The sequence below is a fragment of the Mesocricetus auratus genome, unplaced genomic scaffold (genome assembly GCF_017639785.1).
Source record: "Mesocricetus auratus isolate SY011 unplaced genomic scaffold, BCM_Maur_2.0 Super-Scaffold_6730, whole genome shotgun sequence".
NCBI lineage: Eukaryota > Metazoa > Chordata > Mammalia > Rodentia > Cricetidae > Mesocricetus > Mesocricetus auratus.
In genome coordinates this window covers 115,253,220-115,278,582 of record NW_024429184.1, presented here as the reverse complement: position 1 = coordinate 115,278,582, position 25,363 = coordinate 115,253,220, and the positions used below count along the sequence as shown (strand labels likewise).

At 37.8% G+C, this 25,363-nt stretch overlaps 1 protein-coding gene across 5 annotated transcripts in view; it reads right to left on the bottom strand.

Moving 5' to 3' along the window:
- Positions 1 to 25,363, bottom strand: part of Nr3c1 (nuclear receptor subfamily 3 group C member 1) — a 117,341-nt gene that overhangs the window by 7,513 nt on the left and 84,465 nt on the right. For 4 of the 5 annotated variants that reach the window (XM_040741879.1, XM_013112724.3, XM_005069186.4 and 1 more), the window contains exons 3-7: positions 18,723 to 18,889; positions 14,002 to 14,118; positions 11,673 to 11,948; positions 10,534 to 10,678; positions 6,785 to 6,915 (exon numbers count right to left, since the gene is read on the bottom strand). In XM_040741879.1, coding sequence (XP_040597813.1) covers positions 6,785 to 6,915; positions 10,534 to 10,678; positions 11,673 to 11,948; positions 14,002 to 14,118; positions 18,723 to 18,889 — 836 coding nt within the window. The remainder of the gene's footprint in view (positions 1 to 6,784; positions 6,916 to 10,533; positions 10,679 to 11,672; positions 11,949 to 14,001; positions 14,119 to 18,722; positions 18,890 to 25,363) is intronic. The other variant, XM_013112728.3, reaches the window with a different exon arrangement.

The following is a 25,363-nucleotide window of genomic DNA, read 5'->3' as shown; positions in this document are numbered from 1 at the left end:
CCTGAGATGTGATCCTGCTCTGACCAAACACATGGGGTTAGAGTTACTCAAGTAAACAAAGATGAGAGACAAAAGCCACGCTTGCTGTGACCCAGCAGCCCTGTGCTACCACTTGGGAGGAAAGCTGTGTGTGTTTCAGGGTTTGGGAAAGTCGGGGTGTCTGGCATATGAGAGAGACTTGCAGCCCCTAGAATTTGGCCTGATGCTTACCAGAGGCTGTCACATCAGCCTCCTGTTTTCATTAAGTACTTCATGATTCCGTTCGACAGTTTGAATTCTTTGAAGTGACTACTGTATCATCTGCAGTATACACTTTCAACTAATCTGTTTTTTTTCCCTTCCAAAATTACTATACTGACTGGCAAAGTCAATGCCAGAGTACACCCAGGTCTTCCCATGTAACTACTGTAATACTGCTGTTGTTCATTTTACATATCCAGGTATTTCAATCATCCAGCACTTGATTATTAATTAAAAATCTCTCTCTGTGTATATGTATGGGTGCTTTGCCTGATGTATGTTTGTGCACCACAAGTCAGAAGAGCAAGTGTCAGATCCCCTGGGACTGGAGTTAGACAGTTGTGAGTTGCTGTGTGGGTGCTGGGAACCACTGCGCCATCTCTCCACACCCATGGTTACCTTATAGTTATGTAATATTAAGAAAGAAGTGACATTTTACTTCACTTTCTTATGTAGCACGTCTGTAATTCTGACATATTTTTCTTTCCTCTGAAAAAGTTTAAAAATAGCTCTTGTAAGATAGACGAATTTCCTAACTTTTTTTGTTTGAGAACATTTTTATTTTACCTTTTACTTTGTTTCTTGAGAGTCTTAGATAGGTAGCCAAAGCTGGCCTGAATCCCAGCCCTTAGCCTTGGGAGTGCTGGATCCCAGGCACCTGCTACCACACCATGCTTGGCCCCATTGCCCTCACTTCTGAGGGTGATTCTGTTGGATCTATTGTGTGAGGTTGACGGGGATTCTTGTTTTTGTACACTGTCATATTTTATTTCCCATTCTTCTTACTTTCATGGTTTCTGATATAGGTTACAGAGATTTTGTTGTTGTTTTAAAAACTATGACTCTTTCAAGATTTTTTCCCCTTTGTCTTTGGTTTTCTGTAATTTGAAGAGGACGAGCCAAAATGTAATTTTTTTTTAATTTAAACTTTTCTTGGTGTTCTCTGAGTCCCCTGGATGCACATAATTACTTATTTCTTCTCTCTTCTACTTCAATGATCTTTTCCAACCCTTTTAATTCTTTTTTTTCTCTTTATATTTAAGTCTAAAAGTTTCTGTTGACCTCTGTTCACTCTTTCCTTGGTTGCACTACAACTAATGATTTGCTTGTTGGAGCATTCATTTCATTTCATCATCCTCTATTTGTAGCATTTCCTTTGCAGTCTATGAATCTATTTCTTACGCAGTCTAGAGTTATCCTATAGTGTCCTTAGCATAAACAGTGTAGTTATTTTAAATTCCTACCTGATAATACCAATGGTTTTGGATCAGATTTAATGCTTGCTTTGTTTCTTCAAATTATGGTCTTTTTATTGCCTTTTAGCATGGTTTTGCTTTTTGTTGAAAACTCACAAAAATATGAGAACTGATGAAATCAGACATTCCATGGGACACAGTATGTTAATCTGACTAGGTTCTGGGTTATGTTTAATGCTGTTTATGGGCAGTGTGGTAGTTTGAATAAAAATGGGCCCCATAGGCTCACATAATTGAGAGCTTAGTCACCAGGAAGTTGAGTTGTGAAAGGATTAGGAGGATTTGGAGGTGAGGCTTTGTTAGAGTAGATGTGACCCTGTTAGAAGTGTATCACTGACAGGTAAAGTCTCCAAAGTGCCCCACAGGCTGCTTGCCTGTGCATGTGTCTGTGTCTGTCTCTGCTTACAATCAGGATGTAGCTCTCCGTACTTTTTCAACACCATGTCTGCCTGCCACAATGCTCCCTGCCATCATAATGTACTAACCTCTGAAACTGCAAGCAAGCCCCCAATTAAATGCTTTCTCTTATGGTTACATTTCAGTTTTACTGACTGTACCTGAATACTTCCTAGAAACCCATTTCCCTCTTTTCTTCCCTGTGAGTCAGGAGGGCTATTATAAGGGGTCTAGAAGCCTCTATTTGCTTTTTTCCAGGTCAGAAAAGGTCCTGATAAAGCCGTTTGTTTCATAAGGCAGGCTTTTCCTTTGTTTTGAAAATACTGTATGTACCTCCAATGCTTTCATCTCCCTTTCTTACAGGCAGAAAAATAAATTTTTCTCCCATCTCACAAGTACTCGATAGAATTTCTGAAGAAAGGCTGGATTGTTCAGCATGTTAAACATCAAACGAGTCCTCATCAGTCTCCATCAGTTCCTTGGTATTGATGAGCCCCCCCCCGCTTTGATTTTGTTAACTGTTCGGAATTTATTAGAAAACAAAATCACCAAACAGACAGCTCCCAGTTTTCTCTATAATAAACAGACATTTCCAATTCCACCCTTCTTTTCACCCCTCTAAGGATACTTGTTTGGCTCACACAGTTTGGCGAGTACTGACTCTGTCCTCACACTTGACTTTATACCATTTTGTACAGTTGGTCACTTCACCACACTGCTCTGTATTCCTACCCAGCTGAAAGGTATTCAAAAAAAAGAAGTTTCTGTACCTCTTCTCTATTCTCTACAAGTGTGAAAAATGACTACAGTATCCAGTGAATACTCAATGAGCATGGGGTAGGATTTAATTCAGTTACTCCTGCTAGGAGTGAGAACTAAATCGTTTACCATAGGAAAGATTGCTACCAAGTTTGCCTCTAAGCTGGCAGGTGGGGCCATCTTGAATGATAATGGGGGTGGAGGGTAGTGAGAAAAACCAATGGGGTCAGAAAGGCTCTGTGAGAGGCTCTTGTATTCTGCCCTGCCCTGCTGTCTCAGAACCCCTAGGATTCCTAGATTCTTTTTTCTGTCCTTTATTCAAACAACCAATATTTACTGGGTACACCATCCACATTATATGGTAACTTGGTGGTCTAGAGAAAGGATGGATACTTAAGATCTTGTAGTAATTATTTATAAATTTACTTATTTTACATCCCTTTCCCAGTTTCCCCTCCCTTCTCCTCTTCTGTTTAGGAGAAAATAGGCCTCTCATGATGATCAACAAAACATGGCATACCAAGTTGCAGTAAAACTAAACACTTCCCCATGTATTAAGGCTGACCAATATGAAGAGTAGGGTTCCAAAGGCCAGCAAAAAAGTCAGCGACAGGCATGTCCCAACTGTTATGTTAGGAGTCCCACAAGAAGACCAAGCTATGCAACTGTCCCAGTACTCTGGGACTTTCAGTACTCTGCCAATATGCCTCCCATCCCAACCTGACTGCTCATGTTCCCATCCCCACCTGTCACAAAATCTCTTCTATTTCCCCTTCCCAGGGAGAGTCAGCTATTCCCCCATGAACCCTCTTGTTACCTAGTCTCTCCAAGTCTGTGGATTGCAGGTAGCATAGTTATCCTTTGTTTTACAGCTAATATCCACTTAAGAGTGAGTACATACCATGTTTGTCTTTCTAAGTAATGGTTACCTCACACAGGATGATTATTTTTCTACTTCCATCCATTGCCTTCAAATTTCTTGGTGTCCTAGTTTTTAACAGCTGAGTAGTACTCCATTGTGTAAATGTACCACATTTTCTTTATCCATTCCTCGGTTCAGAAGTGTCTAGGTTGTTTTCAGGTTCTGGTTATTACAAATACAGCTACTATGAACATAACTGAGTAAGTGTCCTTGTTGTATGAGAGTGCATCCTTTGGGTATATGCCCAAGAATGGTCTTGTGGTAGACCGATTCCCAGTTTTCTGAGAAACCACCACACTGACTTCCAAAATGACTGTACAAGTTTGCACTCCCACCAGTAATGGAGGAGTGTTTTCCTTGCTCCACGTCCTCTCCAGCATGAGCTGTCACTTGAGTTTTGGGTCTTAGCCATTTTCATAGGTGTAAGATGAAATCTCAGAGTCCTTTTGATTCGCATTTCCCTAATGGCTTAGGAGGTTGAACATCTCCTCAAGTGTTTCTTGGCCATTTGAGATTCTTCTGTTGGGAATTCTCTATTTAGATCTGTACACCATTTTTAATTGGATTATTTGGCTTGCGGATATCTAGTTCCTTGAGTTCTTTATATATTTTGGAAATCAGCCCTCTGTCAGATGACATGTGGGGTTAGTGAAGATCTTTTTCCATTCTGTAGGCTGCTGTTTTGTCCTTCTGACAATGTCCTTTGCCTTACAGAAACCTTTCAGTTTCATGAGGTCCCATTTATTAAGTGTTGAGCTTAGTGCCTGTGCTATTGGTGTCCTGTTCAGGAAGTTGTCAACCTGTGCCAGTACCCTCAAGGCTACTTCCCACTTTCTCTTCTGTCAGGTTCAGTGTATCTGGATTGATGTTGAAGTCTTTGATCCCCTGGGATTGAGTATTGTGCAGGGTGATAGATACGGATGTGTTTGCATTTCCATATACTGACATCCACTTAGACTAGCACCATTTGTTGAAGATGCTCTCTTTTCTGCACTGTATAGTTTTTGGCTTCTTTGTCAAAAATCAGGTGTCCATAGGTGTGTGGATTTACATCTGGGTCTTCAATTGGATTCCATTAATCCACCTGTCTGTTCTTATGCTAATATCATGCAGTTTTTATTAAGAGAACTGTGTAGTAGAGCTTTAAATCAGGGATGGTGATATCGCCAAAAGTTCTTTTTATTGTACAGGATTGTTTTAGTTTTTGGTTTTCCATATGAAGTTGGGTGCTGTTCTTCCAAGATTTGTAAAGAATTGTGTTGGGGGGGAGGGCTGGAGAGATGGCTCAGAGGTTAAGAGCCCCGACTGCCCTTCCAGAGGTCCTGAGTTCAATTCCCAGCAACCACATGGTGGCTCACAACCATCTGTAGTGAGACCTGGTGCCCTCTTCTGGCATGCAGGCATACATGGAGGCAGGGTGTTGCATTCATAATAAATAATAAATAGATCTTTAAAAAAAAAGAATTGTGTTGGGGTTTTGATGGTGACTGCATTGAAGCTGTACATTGCTTTTGGTAAGATTGACATTTTTACTATGTTAATGCTACCAATCTATGAGCATAGCAGATCTTCCCATCTTCTGATATCTTCTTTCTTCAAAGGCTTGAAATTCTTGTTGTACAGGTCTTTCCCTTGCTTGGTTACAGATTACACCAAGATATTTTATATGTTATTTGAGGCTATTGTAAAGTGTTGATTCCCTGGTTTCTTTCTCAGCCCATTGTTTGTCTATTGTCTATAGGAGGGCTACTAGTTATTTTTAGTTAAGTCTTGTATCTAGTCACTTGACTAAAGTGACTAGATATAAAGTTCCCCAGTAGAGTATTTTTGGGTTGCTTATGTATACATACTATCTTATCATCTGTGAATAATACTTTGACTTCTTCCTTTCTAATTTGTATCTCCTTCGTTTCCTTTGGTTTTCCTACTGCTGTAGCTAGAATTTCAAGTACTGTATTGAATATGTATGGAGATAGTCAACAACCCTGTTTTGCTCCTGATTTTAGTGAAAATGCTTTCCGTTTCTCTCCATTTAATTTGATGGTGAAATTAGCTTCCTTTTTTTTTTTTTTGTAGTGTGTATTTAAGGTTCATCAATGACTTTTCTTGGAACAATAAATAGCCTGTTTCTTTTCAGTGTTGAATAATATACCACCATTTGGATATATCAATTTATCCAATCATCTACTGCAGGACATTTCATTGTTCCCAGGGTTTGTCAAATACAAATAGCGTGGCTATAAATATCCTTATTGACATAAATTTTCAATTCCTCTGTGTATTGATCAAGCAACCGCTACATCAAATGATGAGATTATGTTTGGTTTTACAGGAAACTACCAAACTGTCTTCTGGAAAGGCCATTTCACTTTGCAGTTCTTTTACTAATGAAGGAGAATTCCTGTGTTCTATGTCTTCCTCCCCAGTACAATGTGGGCTCACTACTCTGGATTGGTTTATTCTAGACAGTTCTCTACAATATGTGACAGGCAGCACTGTGACATCCTGACTTTATGTCTTTATCTCCTTTAGTAAGGCATCTTTGCATATTCTCAGTCCTTAAAAATCAAGTTGTTGTCTGACTTCTAAGAGTTTTTTGTATATTTTAGAGAATATCAGGTGAGACTGTCCTTTTATTACTTAAGATGTCAAATAACTAATATACACAAGATTCTTTATGTTTTTTGAATTTTTCGTGTTTGAGTTTTTTTGCTAGCTTAAATTAATTTCATTAAAGTCTAAATGTCAGTGGTGTTGTTTAAACTTTTGATTTTTTTGACAAACTGTTGGTTAGTTTCATAGGCTATTTCTCATACATGGTACTACTCACTATTTAAATACAAAGAAAATAATGCAGTAGAGAAACTGAATTATTATTGTTGGCACCTTTTCTCCATGTCTTACCCTGTGATGTAGCAAAGATGGATGGGTGGAAGTAAAGAAGATTCTACACAGATTTTTATCAATGAAGATCCTTGGGCAAATCCCATACCTATTTCTACAATACCTATTTATCTCACTAACATCGATAACACTTAACATACACATTTCTTATGTTTTTACCTTTCTGAAAATCATCTGACTAGTAAAACTCAGTGGAATTGGTAGAATTACTATAGTAGATACATAAAACAAGTTTTAAAACTTCCATACTGCATGCATTTGGTACATTTAGACATGAATCTTAGAAGTTAGTAGGTGATTCACCAACCTGATGATAGAAGCAGTAAGGTTTTCATACAGAGATACTCTTCATAGGATACCTGCAATCTCTGTAACTCAGAAGAGATGAACAGCATGTGTTTACATTGTTCATACATACAAGGTAGAGCCATTCTCTGCCTGTGAGACACAAACACAAGTGTGAATTAGAAAGAAACAGTGCTAGTCTAAAATAATAGCTGAATTTTTGTTTGGTTTTCAAATTCATGAGTGAAAGCATTCCTATTGCTGTCAATAAATAATCCCTTGTAGAACTAGAATGTTGGCAAACAGGAGAGACTACTCAATAACACCCCTTTATAGTTAAGACACTAGGTTTTTGTTATTTCAGAGTTGTGAATGCTTTGCTATACATAGAACTCATTAAGCTATATAATTCTGGAATGCCTACAGCACACTTTAATGGAATCATTAGGATTCAGTTATTTTTCAGATCTTCTGGTCTGCTTATTCCTTTTTAAATTATTTTATTTTTTGAGATTGCAATATAATTACACATATATATTTATTTATATATTCTCCCTTTCTTCCCTCCAAATTCTCCCATATTCCCCTTCTTATTCTCCTTCAAATTGATGGCATCTTTTTGCATTAATAGTTGTTACACATGTGTATATTTATTTATATTCATAAATACAACTTGTTGTATATGTGTTTCTTGTGCATATGTTTCTAGGGCTAACCAGTGGTATTGGATAACTAATTGATGTGTTCTTCCCTGAGCAAGACTATTTCTCCTGCATTCAGCATTCCTTAGTTGCCAGGAGTTCTTTTGTAGGGTTAGGTCTTGTGAGCTTTCCTCCATTCATATGAGTAGGTCTATTGTTTAGCTCCTGTTTAGGCAGGGATACTAGTTTTCTTCATACATGACAGGTATTATTGTATTTCCTTTAGCATTTAGAAGTTATTTCCAGTTACTCACTTAAATCAACATTTGGCATTTGACTACAGTCAGATCTACAACATAGTTTTTGATCTTACCATTTAAAAATCAGAAGGTCCCTCTCTGTTATACAGTATCCCATCCTAAAACAGTTATGCATGAAAGTTATGCTGAGGGGCAGTATTAGCACTTGACATCTTCTCAGTTTTCAGTTTTTGAGATAGAGTTTCTTATTGAACCTGAAGCTTTCTTATAGGCTAAACTGTCTGGCCAGAAGGCCTCAGGGATCCTCCTGTCTATAATTCCCTAGTGTGTGTCTCCACAAGTAACATGTAAGCAGCTAAAGACCAGGGATCATTTCTGTACTCTGATGGAGTCAGGGGTGGAGCTCAGTCTGTAGAGTGCTTTGCCTAGCACTGGGTTCAGGTTCAATCCCTATTCCCTTCCCTCTACCAGGCCTAAGAATGTTATGCATTGTTATTTACCTCTAATCCATGATGGTTGGTTCTTGGCCCTAGAACAAAATCTAAAGTCTACTTCATAAACTACATGATATTATTTTGCCATTATTCTTTAAATGCTACCATATCCTTGAGGACCTTTCAATTCCTCATCAAGCTTGCCAACTGTGCCAAGCTTGTTTCAGTTCTCCAAGCCTGTTTCTTTTGCCTTGAATGCCATACACTTTCATACTTGTTTCTTTGTACAGTGAATGATTAGCCGCTTAAGCCCTCTGGGCTCCAAAAACTCCATTATCTCCACTAACCCCTGTCCCACTATTTTATTATGGCTCTATGAATCCCCTCATCATGTTGTTCTATTTTGTCTACTAGTTTATTCCAAGTTTTCATAACAATGCTTGGCTCTTGATAAGTATGTAAATACCACTTAATATGGCAGGAGAAAATTACAAATACCACCAGTGGAGAAACAATATTAACTCTAACTGGATGATTAACTGCTTCAGCTAGGATTTCTTTCTACTACTTTCCCAGCTGTTGGGAAACGTCTGCTGTATCCTCTGGGATATGTGTCCGAGAAATTACCCAGCAGTCTCTCAAAGAAGAGGTGTCTGGAATCTTGGGTTACCTCATAATAATGGCTTTGGCACACTCCCTAAGAATCTGTCCTTAAAGATATCTGGGCTATCTCATCAGGTCCCCACTAAAACAAGTAAGATAAAAGGAGCTTCTCAGTGTCATTGTTCCAGCCTCTCCCATTTAACATTTAGCTCAAATAGATGCTTTTCTGTAACTCATATATAAATAAAAATCTGGTACACACAGTAAGGGATGCTTGCTGTATTTTCATACAACCTCTTTAGGCTGTCCCAGTGTTCTCCAATTCCCTTTTCTCTAGTATTCTATTCATTAATCAGCATTAGTTTTCAACCTTATTGCCATTCTGGACACATTTCAGGTGATCAATGCTTCTCACATGGAGTATAACTGAAAGCTCTTGTGCTAAGGGGGCTTTATGGTTTCACTACTTTTGGGAAGAACTCTTAACAGAATCTGTAACTATACAGTAAAGGATAATCTACTTTCTTCAGAGAATTCCCTTGGACTCTGTGTGTGCCCTTTACACATTCTAGGAAAGGATAAGCTACAGGCACACAGGCTAGTGATAACAAAAAGAAGGTGAGAACAATCCGTGCTTATGGAAGAGATCAGATGTAGCCTGTGAACTAAGAGGTGTGTTTGAAGAATGAGCAGTTCAAGTGCCAACAAAGAACTTTAAATAGAACAAATACAAAGCGAGGATACACTGGATGGTCAGCAGATCAGAACTGCACTTATTAGTCAACAAAGAGTGATAATGGAGGTAGAAAAGCAGGGAGCAAAATAGCTGCATGAGACCACAGTGTGGACAGCTGCCATAGTTCACAAATACTGGCACAAGCCTACAAGATAAGACAACATCTAACTTACAGAACTGAGTTGTGATAGTTCGTCAGTTTTGTTTTGTTTTTTTGTAAATCACAATACTATGTTTCCTCATACATTATTTTCTGTCTTTGTCTTAGACAAGGTTTCATGTGGCCCCAGGCTGGCCTCAGACTTGTTATGTACCTAAGATAACCAAAAGCTTCTGATCTTCCTATGTCTACTTCTTCAATGCTAAGATTGCAGGTATGTACATTGTGCCCAGCTTATGGCTGTGCTGTGGATCAAATGGAAGGTTTTATACATGCCAGACACTCTACTAACTGAGCTACATTCCTAACAGTTGTCGTCTTTCTAGGACATGGGTGTTGTAAGCCTCGCCATGTAAACAGATCTCCTTATTTCTGTGTCTGGGTCACTTCACATCTGCTCAGTGGGAATGTCCTCATTGTGTTTATGGACCCCACATGAGTTTCTCATACTCACTGTTTCCTTGAGTAGAGTTATAGAATTAAAACAACAGTACACTAAGACTATTATTATTAGTGTTACTTGCCATACTGTAATGATCTCAAGACTCCAGGGATACCCAAGGTGTAAAAGATCTTTGTTTATGACACATGATCTTCTATTATGTGGCTCTGCTGTCCTGAACTTAGTACATAGCCCACGCTGACCTGGAACTCAGAGATCTACTAGCCTCTGCCACCAGAGATCTGGGATTAAAGGTGTGTGCCACCACATATAGCTGGAGTAACGGTATTTTTAAATGTTACCCTGAGACAGTAACAATGGTACATATGTGTATTTTCTATCTTAACATTACTCTAGCTCAAGTACTGATGAATAATTCTGCTTCCAGTTTGTCCAGATCCTAGATAGCTGGTAGGATTGATTCAGTAACATATTATTATGATAGCCCACTGGGAAAACATCTGATGATTAAAATACTGTACGAATATAACTTACTCATTAATAATCAGATCAGGAGCGAAACACAGCAGGTTTGCACTTGCTTGCTTGTATGATCTCCAACCCAGGGCAAATGCCATGAGAAACATCCATGAGTACTGCAGCAGGGTCATTTGGTCATCCAGGTGTAAGTTTCTGAACCCTAAATTGGAAATAAAAGTGTAAGGCAACACTCTAGTTGACCAGTTGTCCTTGTTTGGGGGTGACCTTTAGTAGTATCTGTCAGATGAACACCTAGGCACTCAGAACCTTTTAATAGTTTAACCAACTCTATGAATAGCTGTTATTTTTACCTGTCTTGCCTACTTAAGTATACAGTAATACAGTGAGGCGATGGGCGCTTAGGTTACTTAGCCCTCCTCTGCCTGTGTGTGCAGCCATAAGCTTCCCAATCTCTATCTGGAGAGCCGGATGTTGCTTAGTATTAACTTCCATTACACAAAAAATTCCAACATAAAACTTTTGTTTAAAAATGCCTTAATCTAGATGAAAATTTATATTCAACACATGGCATTTCATTTTATGGAAAGCAAAAATGATTTTGTATTAGTAAATTTTGACAAATTCCACAACCTACTATTTATCAATTTCAAAAACAGTATCAAAAGCAAACAAAATGAATGGAATTCCTGAATGCTCTCCTCTAGGTGTCATAGAGAACAGAATTTGAGTTAGTTCTTATAATCATGATCCTATCTAAAACGAAATGCTATGGGTGAAAATCAGATTGTTGTGAGAAAACTAACAAACAACAAAAAACTGGACCACTGCACCACAACCTACTATTTATCAATTTCAAAAACAGTATCAAAAACAAACAAAATGAATGGAATTCCTGAATGCTCTCCTCTAGGTGTCATAGAGAACAGAATTTGAGTTAGTTCTTATAATCATGATCCTATCTAAAACGAAATGCTATGGGTGAAAATCAGATTGTTGTGAGATAAGGATGCTACATACCTAAAGAGCCCAAGGAGCAGATTTAGTTTTGGGGGTGCTGCAGATTGGCCCCAGGGTCTTGTGCATGGTAAGCAAATGGCATACCCAGTGGTTGTCCACCAAGCCCAACCCAGAATGCTTTTGATCAAGAAAACGTAAAGGTCTATGCTGTGGTTCTGTCATCCTTTGTGTCTTACCTGGTATTGCCTTGGCCCATTTCACAGCTGCAATCACTTGGCGCCCACCTAACATGTTGAGTGTGGTCATGATTCTCCAAGTTGAGTCTGGAATAGAGCTGTCATATCCTGCATATAACACCTCAGGTTCAATCACCTCCAGCAGTGACACCAGGGTGGGGGTAAGTTGTGGTAATGTTGCGGGGACTATTGTTTTGCCAGGATTTTCAGAAGTGTCTTGTGAGACCCCTGTAGTGGCTTGCTGAATCCCTTTTATTTTTTTCTTTGTTTTTCGGGCTGTGGATATTGGGAAAGAAAAAAAAATGTACTGAATCAAATTTGTAGCCTAAACTTTCCAATTACAACAGGTGTTTAATTTCTGAAACTACTACTGAAAGAAAGTATTTTACATTTTTTTTGGCATGTGTGGTAGTTTGAATGTAACTGGCCCCCATAATCTCATAAGGAGTATACAATGAGGAGGTGTGTCTTTGACGTCTTTTGCTTAAGCTTCACTCAGTGTCAGTCTTCCTGTTGCTTGCAAGATGTAGGACACTCGGGCTGGAGAGATGGCTCAGAGGTTAAGAGCACTGACTGTTCTTCCAGAGGTCCTGAGTTCAATTCCTAACAACCACATGGTGGCTCACAACCATCTCTAGTGAGATCTGATGCCCTCTTCTGGCCTGAAGGCATATGTGCAGTCAGAACACTGAATACAAAATAAATAAATACATCTTTAAATAAAAAAAAAAAGTGCAATCTTAAAAAAAAAAGATGTAGGACACTCAGCTACTACTCCAACACCATGTCTGTTTCCTGTAGCCATCCACTGCCTGACTCTTACAGTTTTCCACTCTCTCTTATGCAATGATCCCTGAATCTTGGGAGAAGGAGTTTTGCTACAGATATCCCATGTAGGACTGAGCATTTTGCATTGAATCAAACAATATACATTTGAATTAATTTTTGTAACTTTTGTAATTTCATTAATTTTAAAAAATCTGGATGGACTTAAAGCTGTGGGGTGGTCTGGGGGATTTGGACACTTTATATTTAGCAACACACTCTGGAAGGCAGCATGGAGTCTCTCTTATCAAGAGAATAAGATAAATACCATTTTCTCAATATCAGCACCAAATTTTTGCTACTCTTATTTTCTCTGGTCTCTCAATATTATATTAGTCTTTTTTAAAGGTTTCTTTTTACTTTTAATTATGTGTATGCATTTTTGTCTATGTGGGGTATGTGTACATGAATGCATGTCAGATCCTCTGGAATGGAGTTATATGCAGTTGTGAGCTGTCAAATGTGGGTCCTGGGAAGTGAACTTGGCTCCTCCGCCACTGATCCATTTCTCCAGCCCAAACACTAATCTTTGTACAATACAAAAGTGACCATGTCTCAGCCATTATTGTTTGTTTAATTCCTACTCATTGTCTGTATTTACAATTCAGTGCTACTTCTTCCAGGGTGATGTCTCTGACCTTCAGGACAGAATCAGATGGCCTTCCTTCCTGACCCTGAAATATTCCTTGTGTGGCATGCCACACTATTTTGTGATAGACTTTGTGCCTAAATAGAAAGTAAGCTGCTCAAAAAAGAAAAAAAAAGAAAGTAAGCTGCTCAAATTCAGGCACTGAATTTGTATTTTTTATACTTGTTGAGTACTTGCTAAATGAAGTACTATTGTAACAATAAACCCTAACATGAGTTGGTAAGAACGCAACGCTAGCGTTCAGAGTGCTTGCTACTTCAACTACAGCAAAATCCCACACTTTTCCAGATGAAGGTTTTTAAATGAGAGTAAGTGTTGATTATATAACTTGTCATGTAAACAGAAATATCAAATTCAAACTTACAAGTAGTTTCAGTTTTCTTTTATACTTAAACCTCAAATCCATCCAATAAAGTCTTAATTTTTTTTTGCAGAGTTGTAATAAAACATGTTTTTCAAGTAAAAGGCATGGTTTTGAAATGCAAAAGAGAGGAACATGAAACAGATCTCAGACACAATACTTTTCCAACCTTAGAATGGTTTCGATAAAAAAAGGAGTATGAAGAATGAAAACAAAGTTGCCTAAAGTTATGTAATTTCCAGTGTTATGTAATTTCTTTATTTAATATACACTTTGGCTATCCTAAATTCAATGTACATAACAAAATTGATGATTAACACATAAATTATATGATCATGGAAAAATCTAAAATATTATACAATACATAACATTATGCTTAATTTAGCATATATAAACTGAGTTCATTAAGTGATTACATCTGCTGCTAATATAAAAGGCAAAGCGATCAGTTCTTGTGTGATAGCTAGATAGTTCCTTTTAGGTGTTTCCATTACCTTCAAGGTTCATTCCAGCTTGAAGACATTTTCGATAGCGGCATGCTGGGCAGTTTTTTCTTCGAATTTTATCAATGATACAATCATTTCTTCCAGCACAAAGATAATTGTGCTGTCCTAAAAGAGATATAAAGAAGCACTATTAAAATTCCACACATCTGTCAGGATATTTTTTAGTATCTTTCTGTTTTTTCTTTGAGTGGCATATGATGGAGATACAAAGTCACTGATTAGGGAAGGCACGGAATCAGGACGGTAAATCTGCTTTTCAATGTGAGTGACAATGTTGATAGGACGTGTTCTGTTCAACAAATTTAAAAGCCAATTAAAACAAACCTTACTGCAGTATTTCATATATAGATGTATACAAATCATAAATCATAAGATTAAGAGACAGAATGGTGTCCTCTTGGGCCAAAAGTCAGCACTTTAAAACCTGCTTTACATAGTTCTTTTAACAGTTATAGATGGGGTCTGTAATATCTGTAAGCATTGTTTTATTATTAATTTTGACCTATTGTTGAAGTGACTGAAGAGAAAGCAGGCTTAAAAATATTTTGGAATCCCTAAGAAAAAAATGAATAATTCAACAGTCAATATTATACCTTCACATGTAGGTAAAATGTGTTCTTCCCAATTTTAAGTGAAGTAAAACATTGCCAATTGCCAGCAACTGGTTACATAAATCACTAATTCGGCAAACTTACAATGATTATCTAATAGGCTTTGGAATATAATGATGTTTGGAATCACCTTTGGCCTCACATACTGACTTGAAGAGTGCTAGTATCTAAATTTTCTGGTACCTGGTATTGAAGAACTGAAGTTCTCCCTTATTGAAACATTTAAAAAAACATTAAAAAGGAAAAGACTAAAAATGTTTCTGTCTCCCACACGCACATTCCCCGTGTCTTCTTTTAATCTGAGTATTAAATATCAATGAAAACAACAGAAAGACCCATTTGCCTGGGGGGTAAATATAGAAGTTTCCTATGTTAAGACTTGATTGTTCACATAGATATATCAATAATTAACATTTTTTGTTAATTATACTAGATGGGATTGTAAGACCTTAAGAAATGAATGACATTTCTCAAAAATAAATCATATTTAAAGAAAACAAGACCTGGCGGTGGTGGTGCACGCCTTTAATCTCAGCACTCGGGAGGCAGAGGCAGGTGGATCTCTGTGAGTTAGAGACCAGCCTGGCCTACAAGAGCTAGTTCCAGGACAGCCTCCAAAGTCACAGAGAAACCCTGTCTAGAAAAACCAAAAAAAAAAAAAAAAAAAAAGAGAGAGAGAGAGAGAGAAACAGACAGACAGACAGACAGAGAGGGGGGGGATGGAAACATGAAAACATAATGATTATGCTGAACATATTTGGTCCTGGTTTCTAAGAAGAGACTTTTTTTCTCTAATGCCTAGGGCAACCAAAGACTTGGATTAAAAAATACTTACTTTTTCCCGATATGATAAATCATGATGTTCTTTTAAATATGAGTTTGGAATACATGGTCGACTGTGTAAGTTGAATCTTTTGGAAAGATGAGGCTACAAAGCTTAACTCAGGGCTATTTGCCCATGCCAAGTATCTGTCCTCTCTCAGATCCTTTCTGTATTCTGTAAGCTTCCTGGACACAAAGTGGAGGAAGTAACCCAATGAAACCCTATTATACAGGATTTAAGAGAGAGCTCAGCACTTGCTGCTCTTGCAGAGGATGTGGGTTCAGTTCCTAGCACCCACACAGCAGCAGCTCACAACCGTCTGTAACTCCGTTCCTGGGAATCAGATGCCTTCTGGTTTCTGAGCTACCAGGCACACACACAGTGTTCACACAGACAAACATTCATACATGTAAAATAAAACTAAATCCTTTTTAAAAAACCCATCTTGCAGCAAAAGGAGAAATAACAGATTGCATCCACAGATAATGCACAAAAATTTCACACCCTAAAATCATCCCCACACTACTGTCTTGCAAAATATCCCTACATTAGTGTCCTGCAGTTACTGGAAAAATTACTTCTAGAGCAGAAGAAATTCAGTGTTTATGTCCAACTGAAAGATTCAGCTATGCATATTATGCTGATATTGATTTCTCTGTACAGGGTGTAACGTACCTGAGAACTTTCATTATAGGCTCAGGTTATCATAATAGTATGATGTTTATTAAGCCAAGAGATTGGAGTTAGTGTTCAATATTTCACAAGGTATGGCCATGCATTACTAATAGTAATTTAACAACCATCCTTTTAATCTGGAGTTCCTTTTTCCTGCCACCTGGTAAATTTCCTTTTATCAGTATCAAGTGAAGAACCTTTAGATCACCCGAAATCTCTTAACACTGCTGTTACTGGTACTTTTTGTTAAAAATCTACTTTTTAGCATGTGACTATGGCTTGCCATTAATAATAGTATAGTAGCCAGACTGAAAGGTACCCAGTGTATTTGTCTCCTGGTACAGAGAAGTGTAGTCCTTTCCTATATCATACCAAGGCTGGCTTCTGTGACCAATAAAATAGTTCATAGATCAAACTGGTATGGGAAATGGGAACATAACAAAAGGCATGTAGAACATGCAGATAACCAACTGTCCTGGGACTAAATATAAAGTAATACTGTCAGCTTAAACTTCTATGTGTCTTCTTGGTTGCGGTGTGGTATAGTGGGGCATGTATTAGTGGGGTGCCAAAAGACTGTTCTTGAAACATTAACTTTTGGGGATTTGTTTTCTTATGGAGTGTTGTAAAATTTGTAAATCTTAGAGATAATTATGCAGATAATGCAGTGCATGGTTGTGATTAGTTAAACCACTTGTGATTACTTTTATTTCAACACCCACCTATATTATAAACTGGCAGGTGCCAAGGGCTTGTCCTATCATGTCTGAGAGTCAGTGTGCTGAGACAAATACCTTACTGGAGACCACTCTGTTGGAATCCAAGCTTTGCCACTTCAACTCTTCAAACCCGACTGCTAGTCTGTCAGACATAGATCCCAACAGGATCTAAGTGCCCAGGGGACCTTAATTGATTTGGTATGTGTGTTATTTCACACATGGAAAATGAAGTCATTTTATTGTAGAACATGAGGTAGACAGTGATCAGTTATCGACACTGGGGGTAAAATGAACATAATAGAAAGGGACTTGCAGGCAGAGGAGCATAGAAGGAAATGGAGAACTCTGAGGATCTTAAATCAAAAAATAGAAAATATCTACTCTCCATCCATCTTATATAAATAACAAATGCTTAAAACTTACTCAGATTTATGTTTAGGTGTTTATAATGCCAATATAGGGGCTCAGTATAATTTCTAGTATGTGTTAAAAATATGATGTTAAATATATAATATACCCTTCTTTTAAAAAAGAAATGCTACAAACTATGTATAGGGATTTTACAAGTCTTGATAAAAATTTGAGTTAGAGTGCCAACGTTTATAGAAATTTAGAGCTGGTAAATGCCTTTGAGAACAATGAATTCAAATAAATGAGGAAAGAGAGCCAAGTAATTTATTCATTAGCATTACACATGTAGAGGTTTTCTAAAATAATTAAATGATAAACTTTTTTCTTTTCTTTTCTAAAAATTTTTTATTTAATTTAAATTATAAACAAGTTTGCTTCACATGTCAATCCTGGCTCCCTCTTCTTCCCCTCCTCTCCCACCCCCCTTCAACCTTCCCTCAGTCCCTACTCCACTCTCCAAGGAAGGTGAGGCCCTTCACAGGGGACCTCAAAAGTCTGTCATATGATCTGTGGCAGGGCCTATGCCCTCCCCCATGTGTCCAGGAAGAGACAGCTTCCCTCCACATGGAATGGGCTCCCAAAGTCCATCTGGATGACAGGGATAAATGCTGATATATAGCCTGAGGCACCAAAGGATGCTGAGGCCTCCTCACTGACACCCACGTTCAGGGGGTCTGGATCAGTCCCTTGCTGGCCTCTTAGCTACGATAAACATTTTTTAAAATAGTGTAGCTATTATGAATTTTTACCTAAAAATAAGTGAAAGAGTCAATTTTAAATAAGAATTAAGAAAAGTAGACTGTAATGGTACTATATTTCAGAAGTAAATTCTGGTTTAATTCCATTAAGATGCTTTAGGTAGGGTATATAAAATATCTCTAATACTAATCTTTCCTTCTGGAGTGTGCAACCACCAGCACATGGTCACCCTGTGGCATTTTTACAGGCTTCTTTAAAACATTATCTTTCTAGACGACCTCTGTATGATAATTTCTGTACTTGGAATTGTTAATTCGGCCTTTACTCGAACGAACTGCGATATCCCTGAGGGCAATGGTATTTGTAGTGCTTAACATGACCTCTTATTTAACAGGAAACAATGAAAGACAAGAATGCTATTCCTCCCAATTCCCACGTCACTCATTTTTGTCTGATTTGTATAGCTTTGAAGCCAACTTGCTTTGGGAGAATAGAAATCCACCAATCTCTGTCCAAACTTAGCAAACTGTTAGTTCACAGAGCAATATTCCTGGCAATGTTTAGTTCTTTCTCAGACTGCACTTTCTAAAAATTTATTCTCGTTCAGCTCCTTTCTCCTTTCATTTTCCCCTCCCCAGTGGAGGGCTAAAGAGCCACCACGCTTGCTCCTAAATTGGTGTCTAGCCTTGGTGGACTTCGCATATAAAATTTACTGTGAGAAATAGAAACAAATAGAAATAAAGCAAAAATGAAACTCTTCAAAACACACACTACCTTCCACTGCTCTTTTGAAGAATACTTTACAGCTCCCACATGTTAACACCCCATAATGGCATCCTGAAGCTTCATCGGAGCACACCAGGCAGAGCTTGGGAGGTGGTCCTGTTGCTGTTGAGGAGCTAGATGGAGGAGAGCTTACATCTGGTCTCATTCCAGGGCTATAGGAAGAGGAGAAACAGGGTTATGCTTGTCACTACTATGAGAGGAATGACACAATGTACTCTTTTCCCTTTCCATTCCACATTAGTGTGTTCACTCTGAATTCTGTCCTCTAAGTGCAAATAAGCACCAGAATACCCTATTCAAACATTTAAAAATACTATTTTTGTATATAAAATATGAAATACAGGAAATGGCAAGATTGCTCAGTGGTTAAGGTCAATTGCCCAGCTGGCATGAGGACATGAGTTCAAATCCTTACCACCGTTATACAAAGCAGGGCATAACTGTGCATGCCAGCATTGGGGAGCACACAGGTGGATATGAAGGGCTCCCCAGACAGCCAGCCTAACTGAAACAGTCAGTTAGAGGCAGAAAGGTGGAGAGTGACAGAGGACACACACCGTATGAACTGTTCTAGTCTCTACTGTTCTAGTCTCTACTTACCTGCATGCTCCATGCATGAAACATGATATACAACAGCAATAAAACAAAATATGAAGTACAAGAGCCAGCTCTTTTTGTGGCTCCTAAACAGAGTGATATTGCAGTTCACTTACAATGTAATTGCTATTCAAATAAAATGATATACATTATTTTATAGGTATGAAATTAGCAAGATTAAAAAATATAGATTAGACCTGTAATTACCATTGAAGTAAAGAAAGAGTTTTTCTACCACACCGACAGAATTCCTTCTATCCCATTAATTGCTTAGGAAATCAATCTTTTTTCCTTCTTAATTTTAAGATCTTACACTAATTAAGAATCATCATTGTATCCTGCTCTCTAGTATAGAAAAAAATTACATACCAGCTCACAAATTGATCCTAGATGAAACAATAGTTTCTTATGACTTGGAAAAGATTACTCCAGAAACATTAATGTATTTATTAGGGAAAACTCTAGTTTTCATATCTGAGAACAACCATCCTGCTCTCTCTCAATTAAAATGCCCTAAGGTAAAGAATGCCAAGAGTGAGCCTTATGCTCTGACCAGGCCTCACTCTCAATTTCGTAAACTTCTTACAACAACAGATTGTGCAAAGCACAGGGCTTATTAGTTTAAAGTTCTTAAACTTTCAAAAGGAACAATGGGTAATTAAATTAACTATTACAGCTCATATTAAGAGGGAATGATGGTTGTCCTAAAGAACTTTTATCACACATGCTGACTCTGAAACTAATTATATGTGTGTGTGTACATGCTTGAGTGTGTGTGTGTGCATAGCTAGCTAGCTAAAAAGAATCACCAGCCTCCTGCTTCAAATTACACTGCCTATCCCTTATGTTATGCACTCTCAAACAGGCTCTCAAATATGCAGGCGGTATCAACTTGTTGGGTGTGGAACTCTTCATGTTAAAGTATGTTGTTTATCACTTACAGAAGACAGTTCACTATCTAGCACTACCTCTCCTCTGAACTTTGCTCACTGTGTTCCCTAAGAGATGCTGTCTCTTCAGCCTTTATGCATGCTTTCATTTCAGCCCAAGAGAGTACTAACACTCAAATGCAAAAAAATGATTAATACAATGACAACTAAAGCACTTTCTTTCATTTGCTCTATTAGTTAGAAATAACAAGTAATGTTTGTCTGGTTATTTATTTAGGAACAAAAACTTAAAAATAGTAATTGTAGATGGGAGTTGTTACCTATCCCTCTAATCCTTGGGAGTTTGAAACAGAAAGACTGCTACAAATTTGAGCCCAGTCTGATCTGCCAGTTCTGGTAAAGTCTGTGAGACCCTACCTCAAGAAACAAGCAATAAATTTGTTGTAATTCTAGTAAGTCATTATGCCCAAGGTTCACCCTAAATTTAATCTTCAAATGAAGTTTTCTGCATTTTGCCAACTGTCTGTTTACCCAGTGGCTTAATCAATAGGGCAGTATTCCCACCATTTAGTTCTGGGAATAGGTTCTAGGGTTTCACATTGTCCTGAGCACTGTCAATAGACTTTCTGCTTGTTTCCATATCACAAGGTATTATCCCTTGCTAGGTCTGGCAAGTGGACTGAGTTACATTAATAGAAGAGAGTCTCCAGGAGTGGCTGATGTGGTTGGGCACACCCTCCACCTAATGCAGACATGGACGGTAAAGCTGCTGCTCTGGGTCAGCGTTTTACACTCAAGGAGGAAAGTCCTGGGATGAGCAGAGTGTAGCAATTGTACTAGGGGAGCAAAACTCCCTTGCTTTTGTTCTGAAGATGGCCCTATTCCTGCTCAGCCAATCTCTTCTCAACTGACATCTATTTTTAGAGAGCAGCAAGTTGCTTGTATATTTAGTTTATGGAAAAGGAGCACATTGTTTAAAGATTTTTAAGAGCAATCCTATAAAGTTTCCTTTATCAGTTTTATATATGGCATATGTAAAAAAATACATGTATATATTTGAATTTCCAACAGTATTTTGTAGTACATCATGGTTTGAGAACACTGCCATGAAGAGAATCTCACTTATCCTCTAAATAACCCTGTGATAAGACGTCACCATCCCTAGATGAAGTCAAGAAATAGTGGCACATGGTTGACCAGGGAGTACACTGATCTGGTTCAGATCTCAGCAGTCCTACCTGACAGCCTGTACAGCTTCTGAAAAGCATCTACTACCTTGAGCTTTAGTTTTCTCATTTGTAAGCTGAGAAGTATCACCCATGAATATGTTTTGAAACCAAAATAACACTTCAGAAGTCTAAAGTATAGTTCATCCTTGAAGCAAGAAATGAAGCATACTTTTTTTTTTAAGGAAAACAGAAGACAAGTCTAAAATCTTGGACAATACTCTCCAAATTATCACAGAGAAATTAGAAAATATATAGAACATGTTCAAATTACTCAAAATACGATTTACAGATGGGAAATAGGAGAGTTAAAACTAAATGACTGAAGACTCTGGAACCCAAGTCAAGCTTCAGGGAATCATCAGGACTCCATCAGACAAGAATTGAGTACATGGAAAGCTGCATACCATAGATGTGTGTGGAAAAAAAATCAGCTTTTATCACACAGAAGGTAATTGATTGGGCTACACTGACCATCTTTGTAAGCTACAAATGTTATTTGCTATGATATTGCTAAAAGGGCTAGGACTCAACAAAATGGCTATATCTCCAAGGAAAATAACAGATATCTTGTAATAAAAAACTATGACAGAAACTAGTTATATTGTGGTTACTGTATATTTCACCTGCTTTTTCTTATGGCTACTAATAGCACAAGTACGCGGTGGAACGATCTGTGTATGCTGTAAGTATGTACTACCGTCACTGGTTAATAAAGACATGATTCACTTATAGATGGGCAGGAAAAGCCTGGGTCAGATTGGGAGTTGGATTAGGAGGACTCTGGGAAGAAAGGCAGAGTCTGAGAGTCGCTAGCCAGATCCTGAAGAAGCAACATGGGAAGTTCATAGATGAGGTAAAGGAGCCTTGGGAGCAGCACAAAGATTAAGACAATGGGTTAATTTAAGTTATAAGAGCTAGCTAAAAACTACCCTAAGCTACTGATCAAATCATTTATAACTAATAGTAAGTCTCTGTGTGGTTATTTGAGGAGCAGCTGGGACAGAAAGTTCGCCTGTACTAGTATTTATGTCTCTATTTTGTCACATATTAAAAAGACACAGGTGTTGATATTTACAGAATTAACCATTTTCTGCTTTCTCTAGGACGTTCAGTGGACTTGACCTCTTAATTATGAGGTAATACTGAATACAATGACTAATATATGTTAAGTTGATCAGTGTAAGTATCATCACAAAAATATTCTGGTAGGGTCTTGGGTACTCTCATGGGTCCTTAGAATACACTTGAGAATTTGCTGTTATGGAGAACATGGGGTGGTAATACAATAACATGGTAATAATTTAGTATCTTTAAATTCTCAATTGTTCTGTTTCTAAATGGGAAATGGTACTATGTACTAAACCTGAAGCTTTTCTCCAAAGGATAAGGAGATGTTAAACTTTTACAAAACTCAAGTGTTGTGGTTGGTTTAGCCTTCAATTTAAGTGACTTTAATCAATAATTCTTCAATGCAGTCCAAGATATCCACCTCAGAAAACAAGTATTAACTACCATGGGAAAATCTTGGGAATACAGCTGCCTCACTGGCTTAATTTTTAACAGCTACTAATGGAATAGGTGTGTTCTCATCAGCGTGTCAGCTTTGTTCAAATGCCACAAGGCAGCAGTTCTCAATAGGGGACAATTTTGTTCCTAGGGGACATATGGCAATATCTGAAGACATTTTTATTTCTTTTAAATGGAGGAAAGCTCCTTTTGTAAGAGATAAAGGCCCAAGGTGTGATAATACCATCCAGTGCACAAGATAGCCCCCAATAACAGAATTACCTAGATTCAGATGTCAGTAGTGCTCAAGTTGAGGGAGTACTGCGAAAGCTTGTAGCACATAAACTCGTGTGGATGAATAAAATCTAACAGGAACCAGAAACCTCTTTAAAGTGTGTGGTGCTCATTGTCGATCAGCAAATCCAGAACACAATGTCTACAGCTAAGACTCAGAGAATATCTTGGGAGAGGGAAAAGGAAGATTGTACCAGCTACAGGACATGATGTCTACTGTGAGAATAGTGTCTTCCATACGGACAGGAGAGCTGCACCCATGAAATCTCAAGGACATGGTTTCCTAAATAAGACCCAAATAATGACAATACCAGTGGACATACCAATGTTGAAGAAGGGTACCTAACAAGGCTCCACCCCTAGATGAAAATCTACAGGCTATGACTGCCAAAAGAGAGAATCAGTCCTTCTCAGTGATGTGTCCTTTAATTCCTAATACCAAAGAGTCAGCCCTAAAAATATACATCTGAGTGACAGGAATGTACTCAGCAGGTTATATTTTACATGTGCGCTCCCCCCCCTTCACACACATGCACACACACACGCACACATGCACGCACAATAATAACTGAAGAAAAGCAGGCCATGAATTTGGGAGGGCAGAGGGCTGACATGGCGGAGCAGAGGGAGGAGGGAAATATTATAAATACAGTAGTTATACATGAAATTCTCAAAAAATTAGTAAAAATTCTTTAAAGGAATGAATGCTCTATTGAGGTGGCCACTGTAGTCTTTTAGTTCAGACAAGTCCAAAGATAGGTTCAATATGGAGTTGAAGCCAGAAACTACACAGGCCTGGTTATCAACGATAGAATTAGCTTGAGTCAGTAATTTAATTTTTCCCTCTAGGGCTAGCAGTAAAAGGTGGATTTTACACATTAAAGTCACCTGCACTTTTCTTATCTTTCTTCACCAGGAAAAATGTAAATACCCAGCTGCACACACCAGGTGACTGTGTTTTCTGATGCTGTTTATCTTTGCTTTAGCTAAAAGATTACTGATTTGTTTAATAATATGCTATGTAATAGCTTTCAAACCAAATATAAAAGTACTCTAGGGGAAGATTTTCACCACACTTCTGTTCTATGGTTTCAGTAGGACACATTTTATCTTATTTTTAGCAAGACAAGAAAGACTGGTTATTTATTCACTTTGCTCTGCATTTATGGAGAGGTTTCAATTTTAGGTGTATATAAAGAACTTTTCTCTATGGTTTTGATAAGGTAGGAAGGGGGAAAAAAATCAATGTTTCCTTTGAAAATACTTAATTTCTCACTTGCTCCGTGAGTCAAAAAAGTTGTTTGGTGAGGATACTGAAAACCAAATAATTTGTATCCATGATCAAAGGTGGAATGAGATCCAATTTTTCCCCTAATCGTTCAGTTTAAGCTAAGAAATTATAGGTTAGTGTGGAATGAAATCATCTGTGATATATTATGTTCACTTTTCAAATGTGCCGTTTGGATGTTGTCCATTTTATGTAAAAACCTGTCACCAAACTATGCACCATTTACACCCTCTTATGAAAGTCAGAACCTATGTGCAGTCATAGGGCACAAGGATTTTCAGTGAGGATGGGCAAAAGTGGAGAGTTTCTTTTTGACCTTTGACACACCGAGGGCTCATCATGTCAGTTTTCTGGTCTTAATTTGATTGACCATAAAAATCAAAGTCTTCATGTAATATACACCAAATAAGCAAGACATATTTTCCAAGTGGTTTTGAGTAGTAAAGAATACACTTCGATCTGTAAATGACTTTTGGGATCCTATATATTTATTTGATAATAAATGTCATCCAGTCTAATATACTTCACAGAAAAAAATAATGTATTTCTTGCCCATGAACAGTCAATCCCAAATCCGTATCCATTATGTTAAGTAATTTAGATATTAATGACTGTGTCATCTTTCATCGAGGAAAAAATATTACAAATCTTGTAAATGCCACACACTCTCTTTCTCAGGCTGTGTTCTCAGTTCTGTTAACATTGTTTAAATTAAGGAATATGAATTTTAATGAGGAACAATAATGTTTTAAATAATACATCAAGAAGAAGATTTGTAAGGGCAGTTTTGGTAAGAAGGAAGATTGGTAAGGAAAGTTTTTA